Here is a 22259-nt window from a genome sequence, read left to right as displayed (position 1 = left end):
TTGGAAAACAAAGGTGTGGAAAAGGAGGGTGAGTGAAAGAGGCTGTCACATTACAAAAGACACTCAGGGCATTTATTCTGTCATGTGAGTGACTTATTACTGGGTTTAACTTTAGCTCATTGGCAAGGCAACGTCTATGAAGCTCTACATTAACACTGTATTCAGCTCATGAGAGATGAGGGCACTCTCTTTGCTCTGCAGTGATTCCTGTGGCTGAGCAAATGAATTAGCATTATTGGGCTCTAAAGTCCCATCCAGAAGCCCTAGCCAAGGAATAATGCCACGGTGTGATGCTTTGAGGTGAGCCACAGAGACCAGAGTTATAAAGCCCTCTTTAAAGACAAAGATATTTGATCCATGGGGTTCTATATTTTAAATCTTTTATACCAAGTGGAAGAAAAATACTGTTATATACCGTCTCTTTTTTCCTTCCACCAACATTGCTTGATTTTCAAATCATTAAACTGCGGCTCACGAGGAAGGGTGGCTTGATGGACCACAGTAATAGAAACTACAGATACAGGTTATTTGTAACTTACCCCAGCAATAACAAGGATTTCTCTGGAAAGCAGTATTCGGTCAAGTCAGAACTTTTAGCAGTTTGCTCCACACCTATGATAGTGTAGCCTTCAGTTTTCTTCTGCTGTAAATAATTAACAAGCTGAGATGGTTTCACCTGCATGTTAAGAATAGGGGGGAAATGTACAAATATTTAAATATTTTGTATATAAAAATATATTACCGCAAAAAATTTTTACACATTTCTAAAGTTGAGAATAGAACATTCTACAGAAGAAACAAAAATTAAAATTTTAAACTAATTTTAAGATTTTTTTTTCAGACTGGTAATTGGTAATATACAGAAATAGGCTAGGGCTCTGGGCTTCACAGATATTCGTATAACGCAGATCGTAAGTTTTACTGAATCCATACATGATTATATCATATGGGAGTGTTACTGCAGATCAAGTGCAGGACGTCTGGTGTTGCCCCAGCTTATGTTTACAATGCCTCATTATAAACATCCTTTTTAGAAGGAAGTCAGTAAAAGAATGGAATGGTCGCGAGATAATCCCCTGGTATAGCTGACCGAGAACCTGCTAGAAAAACAGCACCCACTGGGACTACACAAGTATCCACTCACAGCAACAAATGCTCAGGAGCTGAGGTGACAAGAGGCAGTGAGTCCCACAACTGCCTCATTTCTTATTGCCAACAGCCAAGTCCTTTTGAAGATGGACGTGTAGTGTGAATAGCAGGACAGCTCTACCAAAACAGGAATGCGATCTGGAAGCCTCTACTAAAGAACAGTGTCTTGAAATTGCGTGGACCAAGTATCAGAGGGGTAGCCATGTTAGTCTGTATCCACAAAAACGAGGAGTCTGGTGGTACCTTAAAGACTAACAGATTTATTTGGGCATAAGCTTTTTTGGGTTTTTTTTTTTACTCACAAAAGCTTATGCCCAAATAAATCAGTCTTTAAGGTGCTACCGGACTCCTCGTTGTTTGTGTGGACCAAGTACCACATAGCTGTGCGGCAGATTTGGCTACTGGTACATTCTTCAAACAAAGGCAGCAGAAGCTGCCTGAGCAGTAGTGGAATGAGCTCTAATGTGGCTAGGTGGATCTAGTCTACCTTTAGTACGTCCTTATACAGGTGAACGCCCATTTTGATAATCAATGGGAGGTTATTGCCTGACCCTTAATCCTATCAGCAAAGATCACAAACTGGCTAGGTGTGTTCCTGAAAGATGGTGTCTTGTTAAAGTAGTATGACAATGTCCTTACTACATCAAGCATATGAAGTTTAACTTCCCAGGGGATTGAGTGAGGCTTGGGAAGGAAACTTGGTGATGAATAAATTGCTTCATATGGAATTCCAAAACCACTTTGGGCAGGAACTTGGGATGAGGCCTCAGAGTAAGCCTGTCCTTATGAAACTGTGTATATAAGGGGAAGCCCCCCACAAAAGACTGAATCTCCCCTACTCAAGCTGATGTAATGACTACTAAAAAGGCAGTCTTCAGTGATAGACGGTATACAAGGTTCAAAGTGTGGCGTGATCAACCTTGTTAATACTATACTGAGATCCCAAGGTGGGCTCCTGAATTGGTGAAAAAGCATGAATAAAGTCCTTAAGGAATATAGCCAGTGTAGGGTGAGAAAATATAGTGTGGCCTGACTTGCAGATTTTACTGCTAGATAGATCTTTATGGAGCTAACAGAAAGCCCCAGAATAGAGATATTATTGCTAGGTAGATCCATATGGGGCTGACAAAAAGCCCAGAATGTTTCTGATAGTAAATAGTTCTCTGTTGTTGAAATGGGTGTCCAGTGAAATGAAATGGGTGCTCAGATGTCCAAACAGAAAACCACCACTTGGTTTTATAAGTCATTCTAGCTGAGGCTTTTCTGCTTTGGAGCAGCATGTTCTGACCCTCAGGAGAACACCTTATGATGTACATCAGCCAGCCAGCATCCAGGCTGTCAAACATAAGGAGACTGGGTCTAGGGGTGGATCTAGCCTCCCGGGATGTTTTGTGAGACCATGTCAGACTCAGCAGGTAAGAGATCGGGGGTTGCATTGAATAGTTCATCACATCCAAATACCAGAACTCCTTGGCCCATCATGATAATCAGTCCAGCATCTTGACTCATTTTCCTCAGGACCCTCGGTCTCACAGGAACCAGGGGCAAAGCATATATCAGTCCCTGTGTACAGAGGGTAAGAAAAGCATCTGATGGGGGCCTGGATTGGAGCCTTCTCTGGAGCAGAACACTTGGGATTTCTCGTTCTGGTCTGTAGCAAATATGCTATTGATTGGTATCCCCCCTTGCAAAAGATGCTCTGCAACACCGGGTCCTTGACTGACCACACATGGTTGTCTGAGAACTGCTTGCTGAGGTGATCTACTAGTAAGTTCTGTCTGAATGTCTGCAAGGGCTAGTGATATGAACCAGTGACAAATATGCAGCAAGTCAACAGCCAAATGGCCTGACAGAGCAGAGATGACCTGGCTACACCCTGTCTGTTGACATAAAGCATAGCTGTATCAGGCCTACAGACAGGTCTGTTGGTGCAAAATAGGCCACAGGTACCGAAAACAACAGTACTGACATGCCGGCTACCAAGAGTGCCAAAGAGGTGTGTCAGAGAAAAGGCAGTCAGTGGATTTAGCCAGTACAAGCAATTTTTTTCATGGCCACTAATAAGGCGCCAAAGGGACCCATCTTAGACTACTGGCTGCCCATAGACTAGTCATAAGCTTTGCAGCCAAACATGTCAATTCTTGGGTCTCAGTCTAAAGGTCCTGGAGGGGGGAGATCTACATGTGTAGGCTCATCTCTGGAGTGATGCTCCTTCCTAAACCTGCTTAAAGAAGTCAGCACATAGACTGAAGTTGGCAACTGGGACCTCATACATCTCTGCCCTGGAGCTCGAGGTGGAATCCTGGCTCGCGTGGGCACCAGCCAGAAGGGACTGGAGGGAAGACTAGGCCTTAGCTACATCCTCCTCCATGCCCGAGGAAGGTGTCATAGAGCATTTCAGAAGTAGTAACTTTATGCGGGCATCTCTAGACTTCTAAATCCAACTGGAAAAAGAGTGTCCACCATTGAGGGACACAGAAGCAGCACAGGAGGGGCATGCCTTAACCCTAAGGAGTTAGCTTCCATCATAAAGAGCTTGACTCTAGCCCTGCCTACTGGGGAGGGCCCCAGGCTCACCGGCAGGTGTCCCTGGTCACGCTAGTGTGTGCAAGCAGCTTGCACACTCCCAGACAGGAGTCCCTTCCATGCAGAGGTCTCCATCTTGCACACACTAGCCCGACCAGGGACAGCTCGAGTTGCCAGGTGTCCGGTTTTTGACCGGCACACCTGGTCGAAAAGGGACCCTGGTGGCTCCAGTCAGCAGTGAAAAGTCCAGTTGGGGGTCTGGCAGGCTCGCTACATGGCTCTGCGCGGCTCCCTGGAAGTGGCAACATGTCCCTTGGCTCCTAGGCGAGGACACAGCCAGGGGGCTCCACGTGCTGCCCCCGCCCTGAGCACCAGCTCTGCAGCTCCCATTGGCCGGGAACCACAGCCAATGGGAGCTTCTGGGGCAATGCCTGCGGGCGGAGAAAGCACACACAGCTGCCTGACTGTGCCTCTGCCTAGGAACATGTTGCTGCTTCCGGGTAGCCCCTCATGGTAACTGTCACCCAGAGCCTGCACCCCTCACCCACTCGTGCACCCCAACCCCCTGCCCTAGCCCTGAGCTCCCTCCCGCACCCAAACTCCCTTCCAGAGCCTGCACCCCTCACCCCCTCCTGAGCTCCCTCCTGCACCCAAACTCCCTCTCAGAGCCCGCACCCCAACTCCCTACCCCAGTCCTGATCTGCCTCCTGCACCCAAACTCCTTCCCAGAGCCTGCACTCCAGCCCAGAGCCACCTCCCACACCCTGGAGCCCACACCTCCAGCGGGAGCCGTCACCCCCTCTCGCACCCCAACCTCAGCCCAGAGCCATCTCCCACACTCTGAACCCCTCAGCTCCACCCCCCAGCCTGAAGCCCCCTCCTGCACCCCAAACCCCTCATCCCTGGCCCACCCCAGAGCCCGCACCCCAATCCCCCGCCCAGAGCACCCTCCTCTACCCTGAACCCCTCATTTCTGGCTCCACGCCGGTTTTGTGTGATTAGGAAGTTGGCAACCCTAGGGACAGCTGCCAGTGAGCCTGGGGCCCGCCCAGTGGGCATGGCTGGGGACCGTACAGCCACGCTGGAGAAGCTGTCTGGGTTGGGCGCTGGCTCCTGCGAATGGCAGCCCGACATCCTGCTGCTTTTGCCGCTACGATTTCTGGTATAACACTGCAGCTCCACAGATATCCGCTATATCTGCAGATATAAACTTTGTATCCACGCAGGGCTCTACAGATGAGATTTAAGGGACAGAGACAGTCTGGGAATCTAAAATCAGGCAATTGCACAGAAAGTGCCTAAAATTAACTATTTATAATGTATTAACTATAACAAGTTAACAGGAGATTTTTCATTAAAACCAATAAAGGTCCTTTTGACACAGAGTGAAGGCCTTTTTTCTCACAACTAGTCACAGAAAGAAAGGAACTGAGGTGGCTGGGCACCACAAGACTACCAAACAAAATATAAAGCTTTAGATTTATTCCCTCATGAACTTGTCTATATACGAAAAAATCCTTTTTGCATATAACAAAATGGGAAATTATTAGTATTTACCCTAGAATCCTTTTCTGGAACTCTGGTGATTAGCTGATGTGTATATGGACTTTCTTTCTACTGCGTATGCTTGTGTGGTATCTCTGACTGGGACCTTGGAATACAATATTTCTTTTTTTCCCCTTCTTTCTCTCTTTATAATCTCAACTTGTCAGATACATATCAGAAACCAAGTCTCACAAGCAGTGTAAAATGTATCATTACTATAGTGTTCTGTATAGGCTGGGTGTAGAAAATGTTGTTTAAAAGCAGGTCTGTTATGTAATTGAAGCAGAGTACTGTATGGCTTTGTAATTTATTCGGAAAACAAAACTATTTTAAAGGATTGACAATATTGTGAAAATACAGAGAATTTTACTCTTACATCAGAAATAAAGTTTTCCAGAGATTAATTGTAAGCAGACTCAGAGTACTATGAAAATATACAAAGCTGACTCTGAAAATGGATATATCTATTAGGGCTGTCAAGCGATTAAAAAAATTAATCACGATTAATTGCACTGTTAAACAATAATAGAATACCATTTATTTAAATATTTTGGATGTTTTCTACATTTTCAAATATATTGATTTCAATTACAACACAGAATACAAAGTGCACCGTGCTCACTTTATATTTATTTTTGATTTCAAGTATTTGCACTTTAAAAAAAACACACCAAAATATAGTATTTTTCAGTTCACCTAATACAAGTAGTGTAGTGCAATCTCTTTATCATGAAAGTTGAACTTACAAATGTAGAATTATGTACAAAAAAAACTGCATTCAAAAAATAAAACCATGTAAAATGTAGAGTCTGCAAATCCCCTCAGTCCTACTTCTTATTCAGCCAATCGCTCAGACAGACAAGTTTGTTTACATTTACAGGAGATAATGCTGCCCACTTCTTGTTTACAATGTCACCTGAAAGTGAGAACAAGTGTTCTCGTGGCACTGTTGTAGCCGGCGTTGCAAGATATTTACGTGCCAGATGCACTAAAGATTCATATGTCCCTTCATGCTTCAACCACCATTCCAGGGGACATGCGTTCATGCTGATGACGAGTTCTGCTTGATAACAATCCAAAGCAGTGCAGACTGACATGTTCATTTTCATTATCTGAGTGAGATGCCACCAGCAGAAGATTGATTTTCTTTTTTGGTGGTTCGGGTTCTGTAGTTTCTGCATCAGAGTGTTGCTCTTTTAAGACTTCTGAAAGCATGCTCCACACCCCGTCCTGATCAGATTTTGGAAGGCACTTCGGATTCTTAAACCTTGGGTCGAATGCTGTATCTTTAGAAATCTCACACTGGGTACCTTCTTTGCATTTTGTCAAATCTGCACTGAAAGTGTTCTTAAAATGAACATGTGCTGGGTCATCATCCGAGCCTCCTATAACATGAAATACTGTATATGGCAGAATATGGGTAAAACAGAGCAGGGGACATACAATTCTCCCCCAAGGAGTTCAGACACAAATTTAATTAACACATTATTTTTTTAAATGAGCATCATCAGCATGGAAGGATGTTCTCTGGAATGGTGGCCAAAACATGAAGGGGCATATGAATGTTTAGCATATCTGGCATGTAAATACCTTGCAATGCCAGCTACAAAAGTGCCATGCAAATGCCTGTTCTCACTTTCTGGTGACATTGTAAATAAGAACCGGGCCGCATTATCTCCTGTAAATGTAAACAAACTTGTCTGTCTTAGCGATTGGCTGAACAAGAAGTAGGACTGAGTGGACTTGTAGGCTCTGAAGTTTTACAATATTTTGTTTGAGTGCAGTTATGTAACAAACAAAAAAATCTACATTTGTAAGGTGCACTTTCACGACAAAGAGATTGCACTACAGTACTTGTATGAGGTGAACTGAAAAATACTATTTCTTTTGTTTATCATTTTTACAATGCAAATATTTGAAATAAAAAATATACACTTTGATTTCAATTACAACACAGAATACAATATATATGAAAATGTAGAAAAACATGCAAAATATTTAATACATTTCAATTGATATTCTATTGTTTAACAATGCTTTCAAACTGCGATTAATTTTTTAAATTGTGATTAATTTTTTGAGTTCATCGTGAGAGTTAACTGCGATTAATTGACAGCCCTAATATCTATATAAAAGACTACAACCAGAGGCTTGCATATAGTGCTAAGTGTTAGACTTACAGTCTGAAGCAAGATGCCCTGATTTTGATAAACTATAGAAAAGGCTCTGAAATCTACTTTGTAAATTAGTTTCAGGCAAACTGTGTGATTAATTATTCTCATCGTCAAATAAATGGGCTAAACAAGATGAGAATAATAACATTTAAATGAATCATTTAAGTTTTACAAAAGAATTTTAAATTTCAACGTACAACCATCAGCTGTAAAATACTAGAGTCAGAGTATGTTATAAAACAAGAGGCAACTAATACAATCAGTTTCATTAACACAAAAAACAAACAAACAACAAACCAACCTTTTAAAAACTGCTACAAGGGTTTTCAAAAGCAGCAAGCTAATGCAAAAATACCTTGATACTAGCATAAAACAGAGAAGTAGGTACTTATGCCAAATGGGTAAAGCAGTTAATTTTCAGGAGAGGGAAAGAAGTGAGACCCTTGACTTAGAGGGCATCAGTTTGAATGAATTTATATGTACAGTGCTCCTTTTAAGTAAGCAGCTAAAATACTTTTTCCACCCACCTCGACAAGAGGAAGCCACTGTTCCGCGGAAACACTGAGATGTTGAAACTGCTTATCATTTATATAATGAAGACTGCCAACAACTAAAGCAGATGCCCCAAATATTTCACTTGTACGACACAAACCTACAAATAAGAACAAGATTTTAAAATATAAAGAATACTTTAAACAACAAAACTAAGGTATTAAAGCACATGAAAAAGAGAAGACAATCTGAAAACAAATAATCTCCAGCAATATAAACATTTATTTCTCTAGCCCTCTAGTTTTAGTCAACAGGGTTATTTCCAAGTGCTTTTCATGTATGTTCCAAATCATGACTCTCACAATGTCAGCAGAAAAAGGAAAATGCCTTCTATAACCTATCAGTAGGTTAGAAATAAATAACTAAAAAACAAACCAATCCCACCTTTACCACCATGTCCTATAAAGTATTCTGCAATATTTACTTCCAATGATGTTACAGTGCAGTGGGTCGGCATATATGTATGAGTTTTGGGTTACATACACACAAATGACACAAGGAGAAATCTCTGACCAGCAGAGTTAAGAACAATAAGGAGTTTTGTAACTATACTAGGAATAAACAGAATCCTCTCAATGATATTGGTTCATTACTAGATGGAAATGGTAGAATTATTAATAATAATTGCAGAAAAGGCAGGTCTATGAGCGCTCTGAGTTCCAGTATGGGTCTCCAACCCTCTTTTTTCTTCAGTAACTGGAAGTAATGAGAGTAGAAGCCTCTGCCTCTTAGAACTGTGGGCACTGGCTCTCTGGCTCCTACGCTAAGGTTTATCTCTTGACATAGCAGGCTCTTGTGAGAAGGGTTCTGAAGAAGGACAGGGAAGGGTGTTTGGTAGGGGGAAGGGAGGTGAAATGGATGGAGTATCCATCACAGTTGATCTCCAGCATCCATTTGTCGGAGATTATCCGTTCCCAGGTGCTGCGGAATGGGATGAGATGGTCTCTGAAGGAATGGGTGGGGTTTTCCAGCATGAAATAACAATAAGGAGAATGTTCTACAGGCACTTCGACCAATCGTTAAAATTGTTGCTTTGAGGTGGAGGGTTGAGAGGAAGTGGGCTGTGATCCTGACATCTTCGATCTGGGTAACCTGGGCTTCTTCATCTGGAGTTCATATGATCTCTGTGCTGAATACTGAGATGAATATTGTGATGAGTGAGGCTTGATTCGTGGCGGAGGACTATATTTTCTTTTGTACCCAGGTGTATAAATCCTGAGGGATGAAGAGTGGTCCTGGAATCTTTTAAATTGTGAAGGGAGGCGTTGGTCTTCTCGGCTAATAGCTTTGTCCCTTTAAAAAAGGAAGGTCCTCCACAGTCCATTGGACCTCCTTTGGGAAGCCAGACGGATGAAGCCATGAGACCCATCTCATCACAATGGCAGTAGAGATTGAACATGCCATTGTGTCAGATGCATCAAGTGCAGACACGAGAGATGTCTTAGCCACCAATTGGCCTTCGTTGACTATGACTTTAAATTGCTCCTTATGAGAATTGTGGAGCTGCTCAATAAAAGAACTGAGTTTTGCATAGTTCTGATAGTCATATTTTGCCAGTAAGACTTGATAGTTTGCAACACGGAACTGGAGGATGGCCGAGGAGTATGCTTTCCTGCCAAAAAGGTCCAGATGCTTTCAGTCCTGGTCATAAGGGGTGAATTTAAACTGGTGTTGGCAGCCCTTAGAATTAACAGCATCCACAATGATCAAATTGGGAGGTGGATGGGAGAAGAGAAACTCTGTCTCTTTTGCTGGCACGTAATATTTCTTGTCAGCGGGCTTGCATGTTGGTGGAACAGACGCGGGGGCCTGCCATATGACCTTGGCGGGGTCCAGTAGTGCCTCATTAATAGGGAGGGCCACTCCAGAGGAGGTGGAAGAATGTAAAATGTCCACCAGCTTGTAGTGCGACTCGCTCACCTCTTGCAAAGGTATTTGCAATGTTTCTGCCATCCTCTGTGCCAAGTCCTGGAACAGTTTAAAATCATCTGCCATAGATGGTTTGGCGGTGATGATGAGAAGTGTGCTTGAGGAGTAACTTTCTCCTCAACTTCAGCCTTCAGTTCCTCCCTTGCCTGTTCAGGAGGTTCAGAAGCCCTCCAGGCTGCAGCTCAATGGTGTTTCCTCGGTTGCTGGTAGGTCACACTAGAGCAGTGGTTCTCAAACTTTTGTACTGGTGACCCCTTTCACATAGCAAGCCACTGAGTGCGACCCCCCCTTATAAACTAAAAACACTTTTTTATACATCTAACAACATTATAAATGCTGGAGGCAAAGCGGGGTTTAGGGTGGAGGCTGACAGCTCACGACCCCCCATGTAATAACCTTGCGACCCTCTGAGGGGTCCCGACCCCCAGCTTGAGAACCACTGCACTAGAGGTAAGGGAGACCTGTTGTCTTTGAACCTGCTAAGGATCACAGTATGGCCACTGTGATGGGAAGGCGCTGGTGGTTGGTGCACAGCTGACCAAACCAGGAAGGCTGTGGACCAGGGGGATGATATGCCTGAGGTCCACAGTGAAACTGGGTCCCATATGGCAGGTGAGAAGAGTGGTGGGAAACCATGTCCTCTTGCTCACTTTCTGACTGCAACAACGAAAAGGGTGATGCATGGTAAGTCAAGGGTGGTCAAGGGCAAGTCAAGGGCTCTCGGTGAACTCGGTACTGGGTCCCCGGTAATGAGCAGAGGCGAGTCCGGTGCATCAGACACCAAAAGATCCGTCGCGCACTGGAAGTCTGGCGGTGCAGAGGGCATCGGTCCCCGCAGTGGTTGTCGGTGCCAAGAGGCTTGTATAGATGGGGTCAGAGATGTGGACCTGATAGCAAGGTCTGTTGGTGCCAGGCGTACCACAGGCAGTACTGATGTTGATGTCCGTACTGACGGAGCCTTCCCCATTTCGGATCTTCTATATTTTTCATGCCCCTGTGCTTTCTTGCCTGGGACCACTGGGTCACTGGATGGAGCAACCCGACTTGCTCCATCGGTACAATACTGTGCATGCCCTGGGTACCAGATTGACACAACTTTGGTGCCGTTGGTACTGGATCTGGGCTTCAGTTGCTGATAGAAACCACACTTCTGTGGAATGTAGTTCTCTCCCAGGCAATGAACACATTGTGAGTGTCCATCAGTCACCAGGATAGACTCCTTGCAACTGAGGAACTTTTTGAAGCCTGGGATGCAGGGCATACCTTTGTCTAGGGGGGGGTCGTCTCCCCACCCGCCCCCCAACCCCCCCCACCAAGGGTTTGCCGGAAACCAAGGCCCTTTTTCTTTTTTTTTTTTTTTTTTTTTTTTTTAGGCAACGGCCAAAATAAAATCTAAACGAAGTAAAGAAAGAAAAAGGGCTTCAATGGAAGCTAAAAACTGGCAATTCTAAAAGAGTTAATGATCTGCGGATGGACAGCTATAGCTCTGTCGTTAGCCAGGGATAGTTGAGAAGGAACTGAGGAGGGTTCCCCCGCGTATGATTTTTTTAAAATTTAAATTATTTTTCAAAAGAGATATTTATTTAAACAAATTACATTTGAAATTATGACAACCTATGTAAAGGCCAAAATTTAGTATAATCTACTAAAATCATCTAAATTAAATACAAAAAATAATATTCAAGTACTCCATGTTTGCTGTCAAAATTTTAAAGAAAGTAAAACTCCTGAACTGGTGGTAGACTAAGGCTAAGCACCTGGAACTAGAGTTTGTCGAAGTGCTAAATCAGTTTTCGATAGCAGTAGTTCCTTTTGCAGATGCAGAGTGAATATTTTCTTCATTTCAATTTATTCAACTAGTTCAGTTCAATGACTAGTTCATTCAAAGTTGAGAAATGGCCTGAGAATTGAAAAAGCAGGAAAACTTATTTTCCTCTTCCAATCTATGAATAAAAACTAGATGTGAAAGGATGTGATTACGAGTTCTAAACTCCTGAACGACATGAAGGCCAGAAACCATCAGTTCAATTCACTAATTACAGATAATATTTACTTTGTTTAATAAATCAGTTGGTTTTAAAGGCAAAACATGTTTTGCTAAACAGACTTTTATTTCTTATGTATCCAGCACATTTAGGATAGTTTTATTTAACTAATAAAAACAATTTGAAAACACTGTTTTAATAATTTTTTAAAATTTAATTCCAATTTCCAATCCAAATTCAGTTGAACACAAATCACAAGTAAAAAATTAATCTAAACAATAAGAAATGTGTCATTTTTTCACCATTCTAACAACAACAAAAAGTAAAGATTAAGAATCTGAATAAATATATGTTGAGCTATATAACTGCTTAAATAATGTCTATCTAGTGTATTTTCCTGGTTAGCAAAACAAACAAACAAACAAAAACAACAACAAAAAAGAAGAGGTACTAAATTATACCAACCAATAAGAACCAACCTTTCTTTAGGAAGATAAATAAAAAGTACAAATGCAAATAAGCTTTAAATTGATTATTTAAATCAATATTTCCCAATTACTGATTTAAATCATGAATAAAATCAGCTATTTAAATCACAAAAAGTCAATACACCCTGCTCAAATAAAGTATTAAAAATATGCATTGAACCTTACCTCCTAAATTGGTGGGTTTATCAATAAGCGAGGCCACTACAATCAACCTACTGTTGGATTTACCAAGTTTAGCTGCCCGGTCCTGAAATACCAGTTCCAGGTCTAAATCAGGACTACTGTTTTTCCAAGGGATGATCTTTTTCTGAACATCTGTCCATTCTGTTTGGTTATCCGTTTCAACTAAATCTGAACCTAAGAAAAAGTGTTAGGTTTAATTATTTAGATGTGGAAAATACTGACATGATAATGAAACTGTTTGGGAACCCCTGTTTATTGGACACCAAAGTTATACCTTTCTGAAACTATAAGGGTCACATACTATCATCAATTTCTATACATTATGCTAATAGCACAGCATAACTATATGCTCTACTGCAGGTTTTTTAACAATTATGTTTAGCAGAGCAAGTACTGACCAAATATATTGCTACTACCAATCCCAAATAATTAATCTTAGATCAAAACATATATGAATTTATATTTTACCCATATCTTGCTGAGACCAGTCACTTGGTTTTAGATTAAGAAGTTCAGTTCGAGAATGCAACCAATGAAATGCTGCAGGCAAAGAAATGTCAGTATATCTGGTAAATTTACAGAGTGGGATCCATTCATCTTCAACAAGTTCTGAAAGGCGTGGAAGGGTGTAAAATATTGTCTGCAATGTAACACAGAACTTTTAGGATAATCTCAGAAAAAAATAAACTTCAAAGAGATACTAAACTAACTTCAGCATTATATTATTACAAATATTTTATCTGTCATAAGCTATAACTTACTGATCAATACATCTCTGAATACTCATCACCTAGTGCAATACAGTAACATATATTTAACATTATGGACATTTTCCAGTTTTAAAGATAAAACCCATAAAATCCTACCAAAGCAACAATCTAAGAAAAGGTCTTTACAAATATTATGCTGGAAAATGCCTCAAATGTACAACTTTTCTAATGTTAAAAATTGATTGTTTAAGGGGCTAGCAGCAAGGGAACTCAGACACACACTGGAAGCTTATACCTCAGAACACAGAGTTTTGAAGGGCAATAATTTTTTAATCCCTATATTTCAACAAAATTAAAAAAAAAAACACCCAATAAAAGATGTTAACTCCTAAAAATAAGCTATAACTAACCTAAATACAAAACATGGGGGTGGAAAGGGGAGGGGAAATCAGGAAAAAATAGAAAACCACAAATTGGAAATCCAGACCTCCTTTCAATTTCAATGGTTAGTTTTATTTAATCAGTGGAATGTTATGCCACCCTCATATGTTGGTACAGTCACTAAACTTCACAATAGTTTGGAACTAAAAAATGTGTAAGTCTGAAAAGAAAAACAATCCTTTTGTGATGTTTCACTCATTCTTTATGAAAATATGCTTATGATATGAATATGACATAACTGAAATGTACTTTATACAAGATGGCGCTTGTAAGATATCACTGGAAAGGTTATAATTTATTGAATGTGATTATCCAATTTGTATGCCTGTATCATTTCTGTATCTGAAGTTAGAAATATTGACTATGTATCTATATTTCAACTATGCTACTTTGGGTGACACCCACTGCTAACACTTCAGGTACAACAATGGAAATGCCAGACAGGGCTGATGACCCATCAGCCAGGACAATGGACTGTGAAAAAGCTTGGCCTTCCTGCAGACGCTCCATACTGCCAGTGACTCATGGACGCTGTGATACTACAGAGTCAGGTGGTCTTGTCACCTGATACTAAACATTGCCTGGGACTTCTTGTAACTTTCCACTGGAAGGGAAGGGGGGTCAAGTTTGGGAAACAAAGGATTCCTGCCTTATGTAAATCCTATTTAAGGGTGAGGAGGAAGGCAAGCGGACACCTCCATTCCATGGCCTGTCTGCCCAAGAAGAAAGACCGCGAAAGCCACCTGAAGGGGGTGTGGGGGGGGGAATGAGTCCAGACTGAGACGGGTCCAGTCTGAAAAGGAATATAACTGGAATTCTGAATCACAGAAACTTTGCAGCCTGCCTAAAATAACATTTAGGGTGAGAATTTACATGTTGTGACCTGTTTCTTAAGTATATTGAGCTTAGCTTGCATATTTTACTTTATTTGGTCAGTAATCGGCTTTGTTCTGTCTGTTATCTCATATATTCACTTAAAATTCACCTTTTGTAGTTAATAAAGTTACTTCTTGTTTATAGTATAACCCAGTTTATGTAATTTCTAACGGGGGCGGGGGGGCAAGAAGTTGTGCATAACTCCCTCCACATTGAGAGGGGGGGGCAAATTTCATAAAACCTTTGGGTTTGTACCCCTTAAAGGGAGTGGGCACCAGGCTGAATCTTTCCAGAGTGGACTTCTGCCTCTGTGCAGCTGGGTGTGGCGCTTCCTGTGTGCTTGACTGGAAAAGGCTTGTGAGCCTAGCCCAGCAAAGCCAGATAAAGGGGATCCAGGCTGGCAGAACAGGCTGACTCAGTGGCACCCCAGCACATCAGGTGACACCCCAAAGGGCCCAAACCCGTCACACCTTTCTTTTGAGAAATTTGGGAAAATTTAGTCTACAGGAAAACTAAGGCGGTGATCTTAGGTGAATCTCCCTGAAAGAAATGAGCAGATACAATTTGGACTCTAAAGAAGCAAGAAATGTAATTCATTCAATGACTTCCTGTTACTGTTTTAGAGCAACAGATTAAATCACTCTAGCTAGGATTGCATAGAAATGTATTGGGCCATAACAAAAAAATATTAAGATGTTTAGAAAACTGATTGATCACCAATAGCATGGATGGATTGACTATGTAAACTATTATTTTATTAACTGAGATGCTCAAGAATAGAAGACGCTCCAAATTCATACTCTTATGTAATACATCTGAAAACAGGTAGTTTTCCCTCAATCAACAGCAAGCAAATTTCAAATTTCTGAGAGGATGTTCTGTTTTTGTCAAGATAGCTGTGCATTTTTCCTCATTCTTGCCTCTTTTCTGCTTCAGACACCCTACTCCTGTTTTTCATCTTCATCTTTATTTTGCCTTATTTTCTCTTCCCCTTTTGTTAATCACTCAGCTTTGAGTTATTCTGAGCCACAGTGATGAAGCTGAGCTGAAGGAGGAACTGATGAGTGTGACTTAAATGCATCTTTGTCTTTAACTGACAGAAAGTGAGTATTTTAGCTAAGCCACTTCAAAAAGCAGTTTAACAGCACATCATAGAACAAGTGGAAGAGTGAGCGGAATAAAATTCTGAAGGTGGGTCATATAAAAAAAAACGTTGTGGCGGTCCATATGTGTCTTATTGGCTGCAACTGAGCTACTGCAAACAATTGATCGAGCAACAAATACAAATATGACTAGAAAGGAGTTCACTTGTCTGCTTCCTCCAGATTAACCAACAACAATTATAATACACTCCTACATTCTTGGGTTTTCTATGCCATTGATTTAGTTTTCTAGCCATGATCGCTATAAAAAAAATAATTTAAAAAATCATTTGAGTCCAAATATATTTGTTTTAGTCTAAGATGAACTAAAACATTATGAAGTTATTTTTCATGAAATCCAAAAATCAGTTACAACTGATCATTACTCATCATGCAGTAGAACAATGTCCAAATTACAAATACAGCAGCAAAGCAGTGAAAAATCATTGACTATTATATACAGTATTTTGTACTTGCCTCTAGACTGTAATCCTTCAGGGGATGAAATGTTGCAAAAAAGAAATGATCTTGGATTCGTTGCCAATTCTTTCTAGCATTCCTATGCATTGCAAAAATACAGTAAGATATATGCCAAAATTCTACATGTTGACTTATTACAGTCTGACAGTAAAGAAGTCCAGTCTAAATGCACATATTATATATTGTGTTAATGGAAAAGAGACTATTTTAAATATATATTAGCCACACATATTTATGAGACTCATTTATGAATACAATGAACTGGAAATAAATTCACTTTGTGTTTCCAGGAACTTGGAAGTAACATATCTCTATGAATTATGGTAACTAAGATAAGTATGTTTGATAGGGAAAGGTATCATACCCTTTCTTAGAGAAGGGGAACAAAAGTTCTCCCAGGAACTCAGAATAAGAGGACTTATGAATGGTGACAATAGAGATGAATGAAAAATTAAACAAACTAAACTGCTTAAAACTCCAAACCAGTAATAGGAGGGGTGTTCATATCAATCTAATTACAAATAAATACACTGCAAAAATAGCAGATAATCAATTTCTCTATTATTTCAACCTTCTCTTTCTCTTGCCAGGGTTAGTGAAATTACAAACACCTAAAACAGTGCAGGAAGTTGCATTCAACATTTTATTTCTTTGGATTTCAGTGATACCACAAATATTTGCAGGAGGATCCTAATTTAAGAACACAAGAACAGTTGTACTGGGTCAGACCAAAGGTCCATCTAGCCCAGTATCCTGTCTACCGACAGTGGCCAATGCCAGGTGCCCCAGAGGGAGTGAACCTAACAGGTAATGATCAAGTGATCTCTCTCCTGCCATCCATCTCCATCCTCTGACAAACAGAGGCTAGGGATACCATTCCTTACCCATCCTGGCTAATAGCCATTAATGGACTTAACCTCCATGAATTTATCCAGTTCTCTTTTAAACGCTGTTATAGTCCTAGCCTTTACAACCTCCTCAGGTAAGGAGTTCCACAAGTTGACTGTGCGCTGTGTGAAGAAGAACTTCCTTTTATTTGTTTTAAACCTGCTGCCCATTAATTTCATTTGGTGACCCCTAGTTCTTGTATTATAGGAATAAGTAAATAACTTTTCCTTATCTACTTTCTCCTCATCACTCATGATTTTATATATCTCTATCATCTCCTCCCTTAGTCTCCTCTTTTTCAAGCTGAAAAGTCCTAGTCTCTTTAATCTCTCCTCATTTGGGACCCATTCCAAACCCCTAATCATTTTAGTTGCCCTTCTCTGAACCTTTTCTAGTGCCAGTATATCTTTTTTTTTTTCTCAAGTCTTGGCAGATAAAAAGCCCCAAGTCTGCACACATTTGATTAGATGTGGAATAGAGAGATAAATGAACAGATTATTAGCAGTATTAGTAACATGTCAACATGTTCGCTGTAGGTTTTGTGATGTGATCCTACACCTAGGAAGGAATTTGTAGTGCTCACTAAACATTACTCTTTGAACATGGATCTCCTATGTGAATGATCCTTTAAGCCAAGTACAGGTGAACCTCGATTTTATGAACATCAATCTTATGAATGGCCATTTATACGAACCATTTTTCCTCCATAGAAAAAAAAACAAAAAGGTCACATAATGAGAGAAATGTTGATGAAAAATAAGTCAACATCCCTTCACATTCCAATACCCTGAAAATCACTTTGCAGTGGTTTGATCGACAAGAAGGCGGCTATGCAGTACACCATCCTGCAATTTATACACCATACGTACTGTAATTTTGAGATGTTCAATGTTAGGAACTTTTGAATTTTACAAACTCATCAATCTACAATTAATTCATAAAATAGGGGTTCTACTGTAACTCCAAATGCAGGGGACACACAAGTACTGGCATTTCTTTATATATAGCCAAGAAATGCAAATCTTTTGGAAATTAATCTGTTAAATCAGGGGTCGGCAACGTTTGGCACGTGGCTCGCCAGGGTAAGCACCCTGGCGGGCCGGGCCAGCACCCTGGCGGGCCGGGCCAGTTTATTTACCTGCTGACGCGGCAGGTTCGGCCGATCGCGGCCCCCACTCGCCTCGGTTCGCCGTCCCGGGCCAATGGGGGTGGCGAGAAGCGGCGCGGGCGAAGGATGTGCTGGCCGCATGCCAAACGTTGCCGACCCCTGTGTTAGATTAAACATTTAAACACCAGTATTTTGTAAACATGTTATATTGACAAACTAGCCCCAATTCACAATGCACAGAACAAATAAATATTTACTGTAATTTATTAGCTAATAAGCTTTGTTTTTCAATCTGGGAGGCAAGATGAGAAAATTCAGGACAGACTACAAAAAGTTATGAGCCCTATTCCCCAAGCCACTAAGCTCATCTCCATTACACTGCCGATAGTCTGAATAACATAGTCTGCTCACATTCTCAGACAGGCACAATAGTTATCGGATGAATGCAGAACTTTCTACTGAGGATTCAAATTAAATGAAACCTTTTAATTCTGAAACACAGAGAAGGAAGGAAGTTTTCTATAATTTCATTTTATCTGCTGATGACGTCTTTAAATTCCATTTCTAAGTGTTCTACTTAAATAGATGAAACACATCAAAATCACAAAGATTATCAAGTGCTACTTGACAAGATTAGACAAGTGGTTTAAGAAGATCCTCAGACACTACAAATGATTCCAGCCAAGATAGATGGAAGAGCTGCATTCTAAATCAGAAGAATTTCACTAACCCTGCACCATGCATGTTTTCCACTTGATGAAGACTCGATTCAATAACTGGTGTCAAAGCTTCAAATTCTTCCACACACAATGCTTTGCACATGCCCCAGATTTTCTTGAGGGCTACTAATGCATAAAGTCGAACACTGAAATTGTGGTTGAAACACCACTGTAGAACAACAAGAAGGGCTTTCTTCAAAATTGGCTTCTAGAGAGGGAAAAATATTCTTTAGTTTACATTTTTGACTCATCACAGCATTTTGCCCCTGGAGAGCATAGGAAATAGTTTGGGATTGTGAGATAAGAACATTAGCTAGTGTTCTGCTAAAATGGTCAGCACTGAAATACCTAACACAGTTTCATTTAAATTGCAAGCTTTAAGTTTCAGACTTGACAACCCATTCACATGAATGGAACAGTTCACATCTCTCAGAACCAAAAGCTTGTCTGCACATGTAGTTATTCAGAAATGAATTAACTCCATTTGTGGACACTTATTCCAGAATGAAAGTGCCTTGCTCCTGTTTAGCTTATTAAAAAACAAATACAACTCTTATCTATAAATGTTTAAACTTCATGTTGGCTTTCATTTGTAAACACACCAAAATATTATTTACTATTTGTATTACCATGGTACCCAGAAGCCCTAGTCATGGGCCAGTAGCCCATTGTGCTAGATGCTTACTAACACAGAACAAAAAAGATAGTCCCAGCCCAAAAGAATGTGCAACCTAAGTATAAGACAAAAGATGGATACATTCAGCTAGACTAGAAGTACCAGGAAACAATGAGACAATATTGGTCAGCATGATAGGCTCTGATTTCAGCATACCACTGGCCTAACCATTGTCACATTTCTTGTAGACATCACAGGAAAGGAGAGTTTTGAAGGAAGACAATGAGGTTGCTTTGTGGGTGATTATGGGGAACTCCTCACAAGTATGAGAGGCAGCATGGGAGAAGCCTGCCATCTTCTCCTGGAGGTCTGCATCAAGCAATTAGTTAAATGGACAATGTCAACTTGAAATTTAATCAGTTTCAAAAAATGAGTTAAAAATAGTCTCAAGTACTATACCCCTTCTCTAAATTTTCCTCCCATTGTGGTTTTAAAAATCACCTTTTCCTATTTTTTAAAAAATTGTATCTCTCTCCCCTCTTGCTGTGTGAAAGCTCTCACACAAACTGTAGAGGAAACCAACATATTTTTTGGGGGGGAGAGGGGGAGTTGTCAGTAAAACTGACTATACACAAAATGACCAAACTGGAAAAAGGAAAAAAAAAAACAGAATGTTTTTCCTTCAACCAGTTTCAGCTCAGTAATCTGAAATGCGAACTGTAATAATATTAGGTAAATGTTTTTCAGACACAGGTGTGATTTTGAAGTTGACAATGATCCTTTAATAAGCACAATTCCTTTTTATATGTGGTCCAAAACAGTGAAGAGGACAGAAGGCAGCAGCGTGTGTGGGTTTCTGCTACATAAGAAACACAAAAGGATGGGGTAGGGCAAATAGCTATGTTAGGCTCAGAAATTTAATTGAACATCACACAATGCTATCTAAAACATTAAAACCTAAAACTGAACAGGCACAATCAGATATTTAAAGCACACTAAACACACACATTAAAAAAAACATTCACAACCACATCTTCAGGGTTGATTTTGTTTTTCTCTGATTTCCGCCTTTAATTTAACATTTTGGACAATAAGGGAAGAGCTTTATTTAACTTTGATAGTCTAACACTGATTAACTTGATCCTGACAACTTATACAAAAGGCACTGAAGACAGCAGGATTACTTATGTGAGTAACAGTTTGCAGGGTTGGTCTCTATGTGCATTTGGACTTTTATCCTGTACAAAAGACTCCAGAAGTCATCTAAACTAGTGGCAAACTGACACAGTTACAATGAGCACAGGAAAAGTTAACATTTGACAGCTTAAGAAAGAGACTGACAAAATTACTAGGGAAATAAACATTTCCAAGATTCCAAGAAACTATTACAACCCATTTTTAAAAATCCCTATATAATGCAATTGTGAGCATTCCTTGAAATGTTTGTTCTGGTTTTCTGTAATTTGAACTTACCTTCTCAGAGGTATTTTCAAGAATAATGTCAAAGTGAGACAACACAGATAAAAATGTACAGATGCTAGTTTTAAGCTTTTCTTCACCCTGAAGTGAACACAATGTAATAAATGGAAAAATGTTATAGCTGTACCTTTTTGTATTTCACAAAGTGTTCTATAGACTCCAATTATAGCTGCAGTCTTTGTAACCACAATGACCATTCTACTGGAAAAACATGTTTTCATTAGCAACACTTATTTAAAAAATTACGTAATTTTGTACAAGAGTATGGTTTTGGTTATTCATATTGTGTTCGTTTTTGTAAAATATTTTAACCAATACTAACTATACTATGGTATATATGAAATAAGCTGCATTCTCAGTTAAGTCTAGATAAAAAATTATGACAATTTGTCCCTGTGCAAAAAAAAGCAAAAGTGTGAAAAAAACTGATCGGACCTGAATTAGCTAGGAGACTGAACTGTTTTGTTACTTGCAGTGGTACACCTCTACCCAAATATAACGCTGTCCTCGGGGGCCAAAAAATCTTACCGTGTTATAGGTGATACCGCGTTATATCGAACTTGCTTTGATTCGCCGAAGCACACAGCCCCGCCCCCTGGAGCGCTGCTTTACCGTGTTATATCCGAATTCGTGTTATATCGGGTCACGTTATATTGGGGTAGAGGTGTAGTTGCTGTGTAATAGGGTTGAAGCACATTGATGAGACAGCATGGGAAAGCTTGTGCTACTGTTACTTTTGCTGTACCTGTTCTTTGGAAAAATAAGGAGGATTTGGTTTCCTAAGTGGCCATTCCAGTACCTTTCATATTCCACTAGTAAGGTTAATTTCAAAAAATAAATTAATTGAAAAACATTCAAAAAAATAATGCTTCCAAAGTCTACTTTGTCAAATTGGGAGTCTGGGAGAAGAACATCATCATGCTTCACAGATGTAAGCAATATGCAGTGCTAATAATTCAGAGTTTAAGGCCAGAAGAGACCACTAGATCCCCTAGCCTGACATCCTGTATATCACAGTTCCCTACATTTAATCCAGTTACCCGTCTTGAGCCCAATAACTCGTGTTTGACTAAAGCAGGGGTCGGCAACGTTCGGCACGCGGCTCTCCAGGGTAAGCACCCTAGCGGGCCGGGCCAGTTTATTTACCTGCTGACGCGGCAGGTTCGGCCGATCGCGGCCCCCACTCGCCGCGGTTCGCCGTCCCGGGCCAATGGGGGCGGCGGGAAGCCGTGACCAGCACATCCCTCGGCCCGCGCCGCTTCCCACCGC

The 22259-nt window shown here is 40.6% G+C and overlaps 1 protein-coding gene across 1 annotated transcript in view; it reads right to left on the bottom strand.

Moving 5' to 3' along the window:
- TARBP1 (TAR (HIV-1) RNA binding protein 1) overlaps window positions 1-22259 on the bottom strand; it is a 90830-nt gene that overhangs the window by 2337 nt on the left and 66234 nt on the right. Inside the window, exons 20-26 of the mRNA XM_026649678.1 lie at window positions 20985-21071; window positions 18907-19103; window positions 16178-16259; window positions 13000-13171; window positions 12514-12705; window positions 7922-8046; window positions 540-676 (exon numbers count right to left, since the gene is read on the bottom strand). Of these exons, the coding sequence (XP_026505463.1) occupies window positions 540-676; window positions 7922-8046; window positions 12514-12705; window positions 13000-13171; window positions 16178-16259; window positions 18907-19103; window positions 20985-21071 (992 nt within the window). The remainder of the gene's footprint in view (window positions 1-539; window positions 677-7921; window positions 8047-12513; window positions 12706-12999; window positions 13172-16177; window positions 16260-18906; window positions 19104-20984; window positions 21072-22259) is intronic.

The sequence above is a fragment of the Terrapene carolina genome, unplaced genomic scaffold (assembly GCF_002925995.2).
Source record: "Terrapene carolina triunguis isolate 2854851 unplaced genomic scaffold, T_m_triunguis-2.0 Scaffold85, whole genome shotgun sequence".
NCBI classification, from domain to species: Eukaryota; Metazoa; Chordata; order Testudines; family Emydidae; genus Terrapene; species Terrapene triunguis.
The sequence above is the reverse complement of the archived record's forward strand: the minus strand, read 5'-3'. Positions and strand labels throughout refer to the sequence as shown.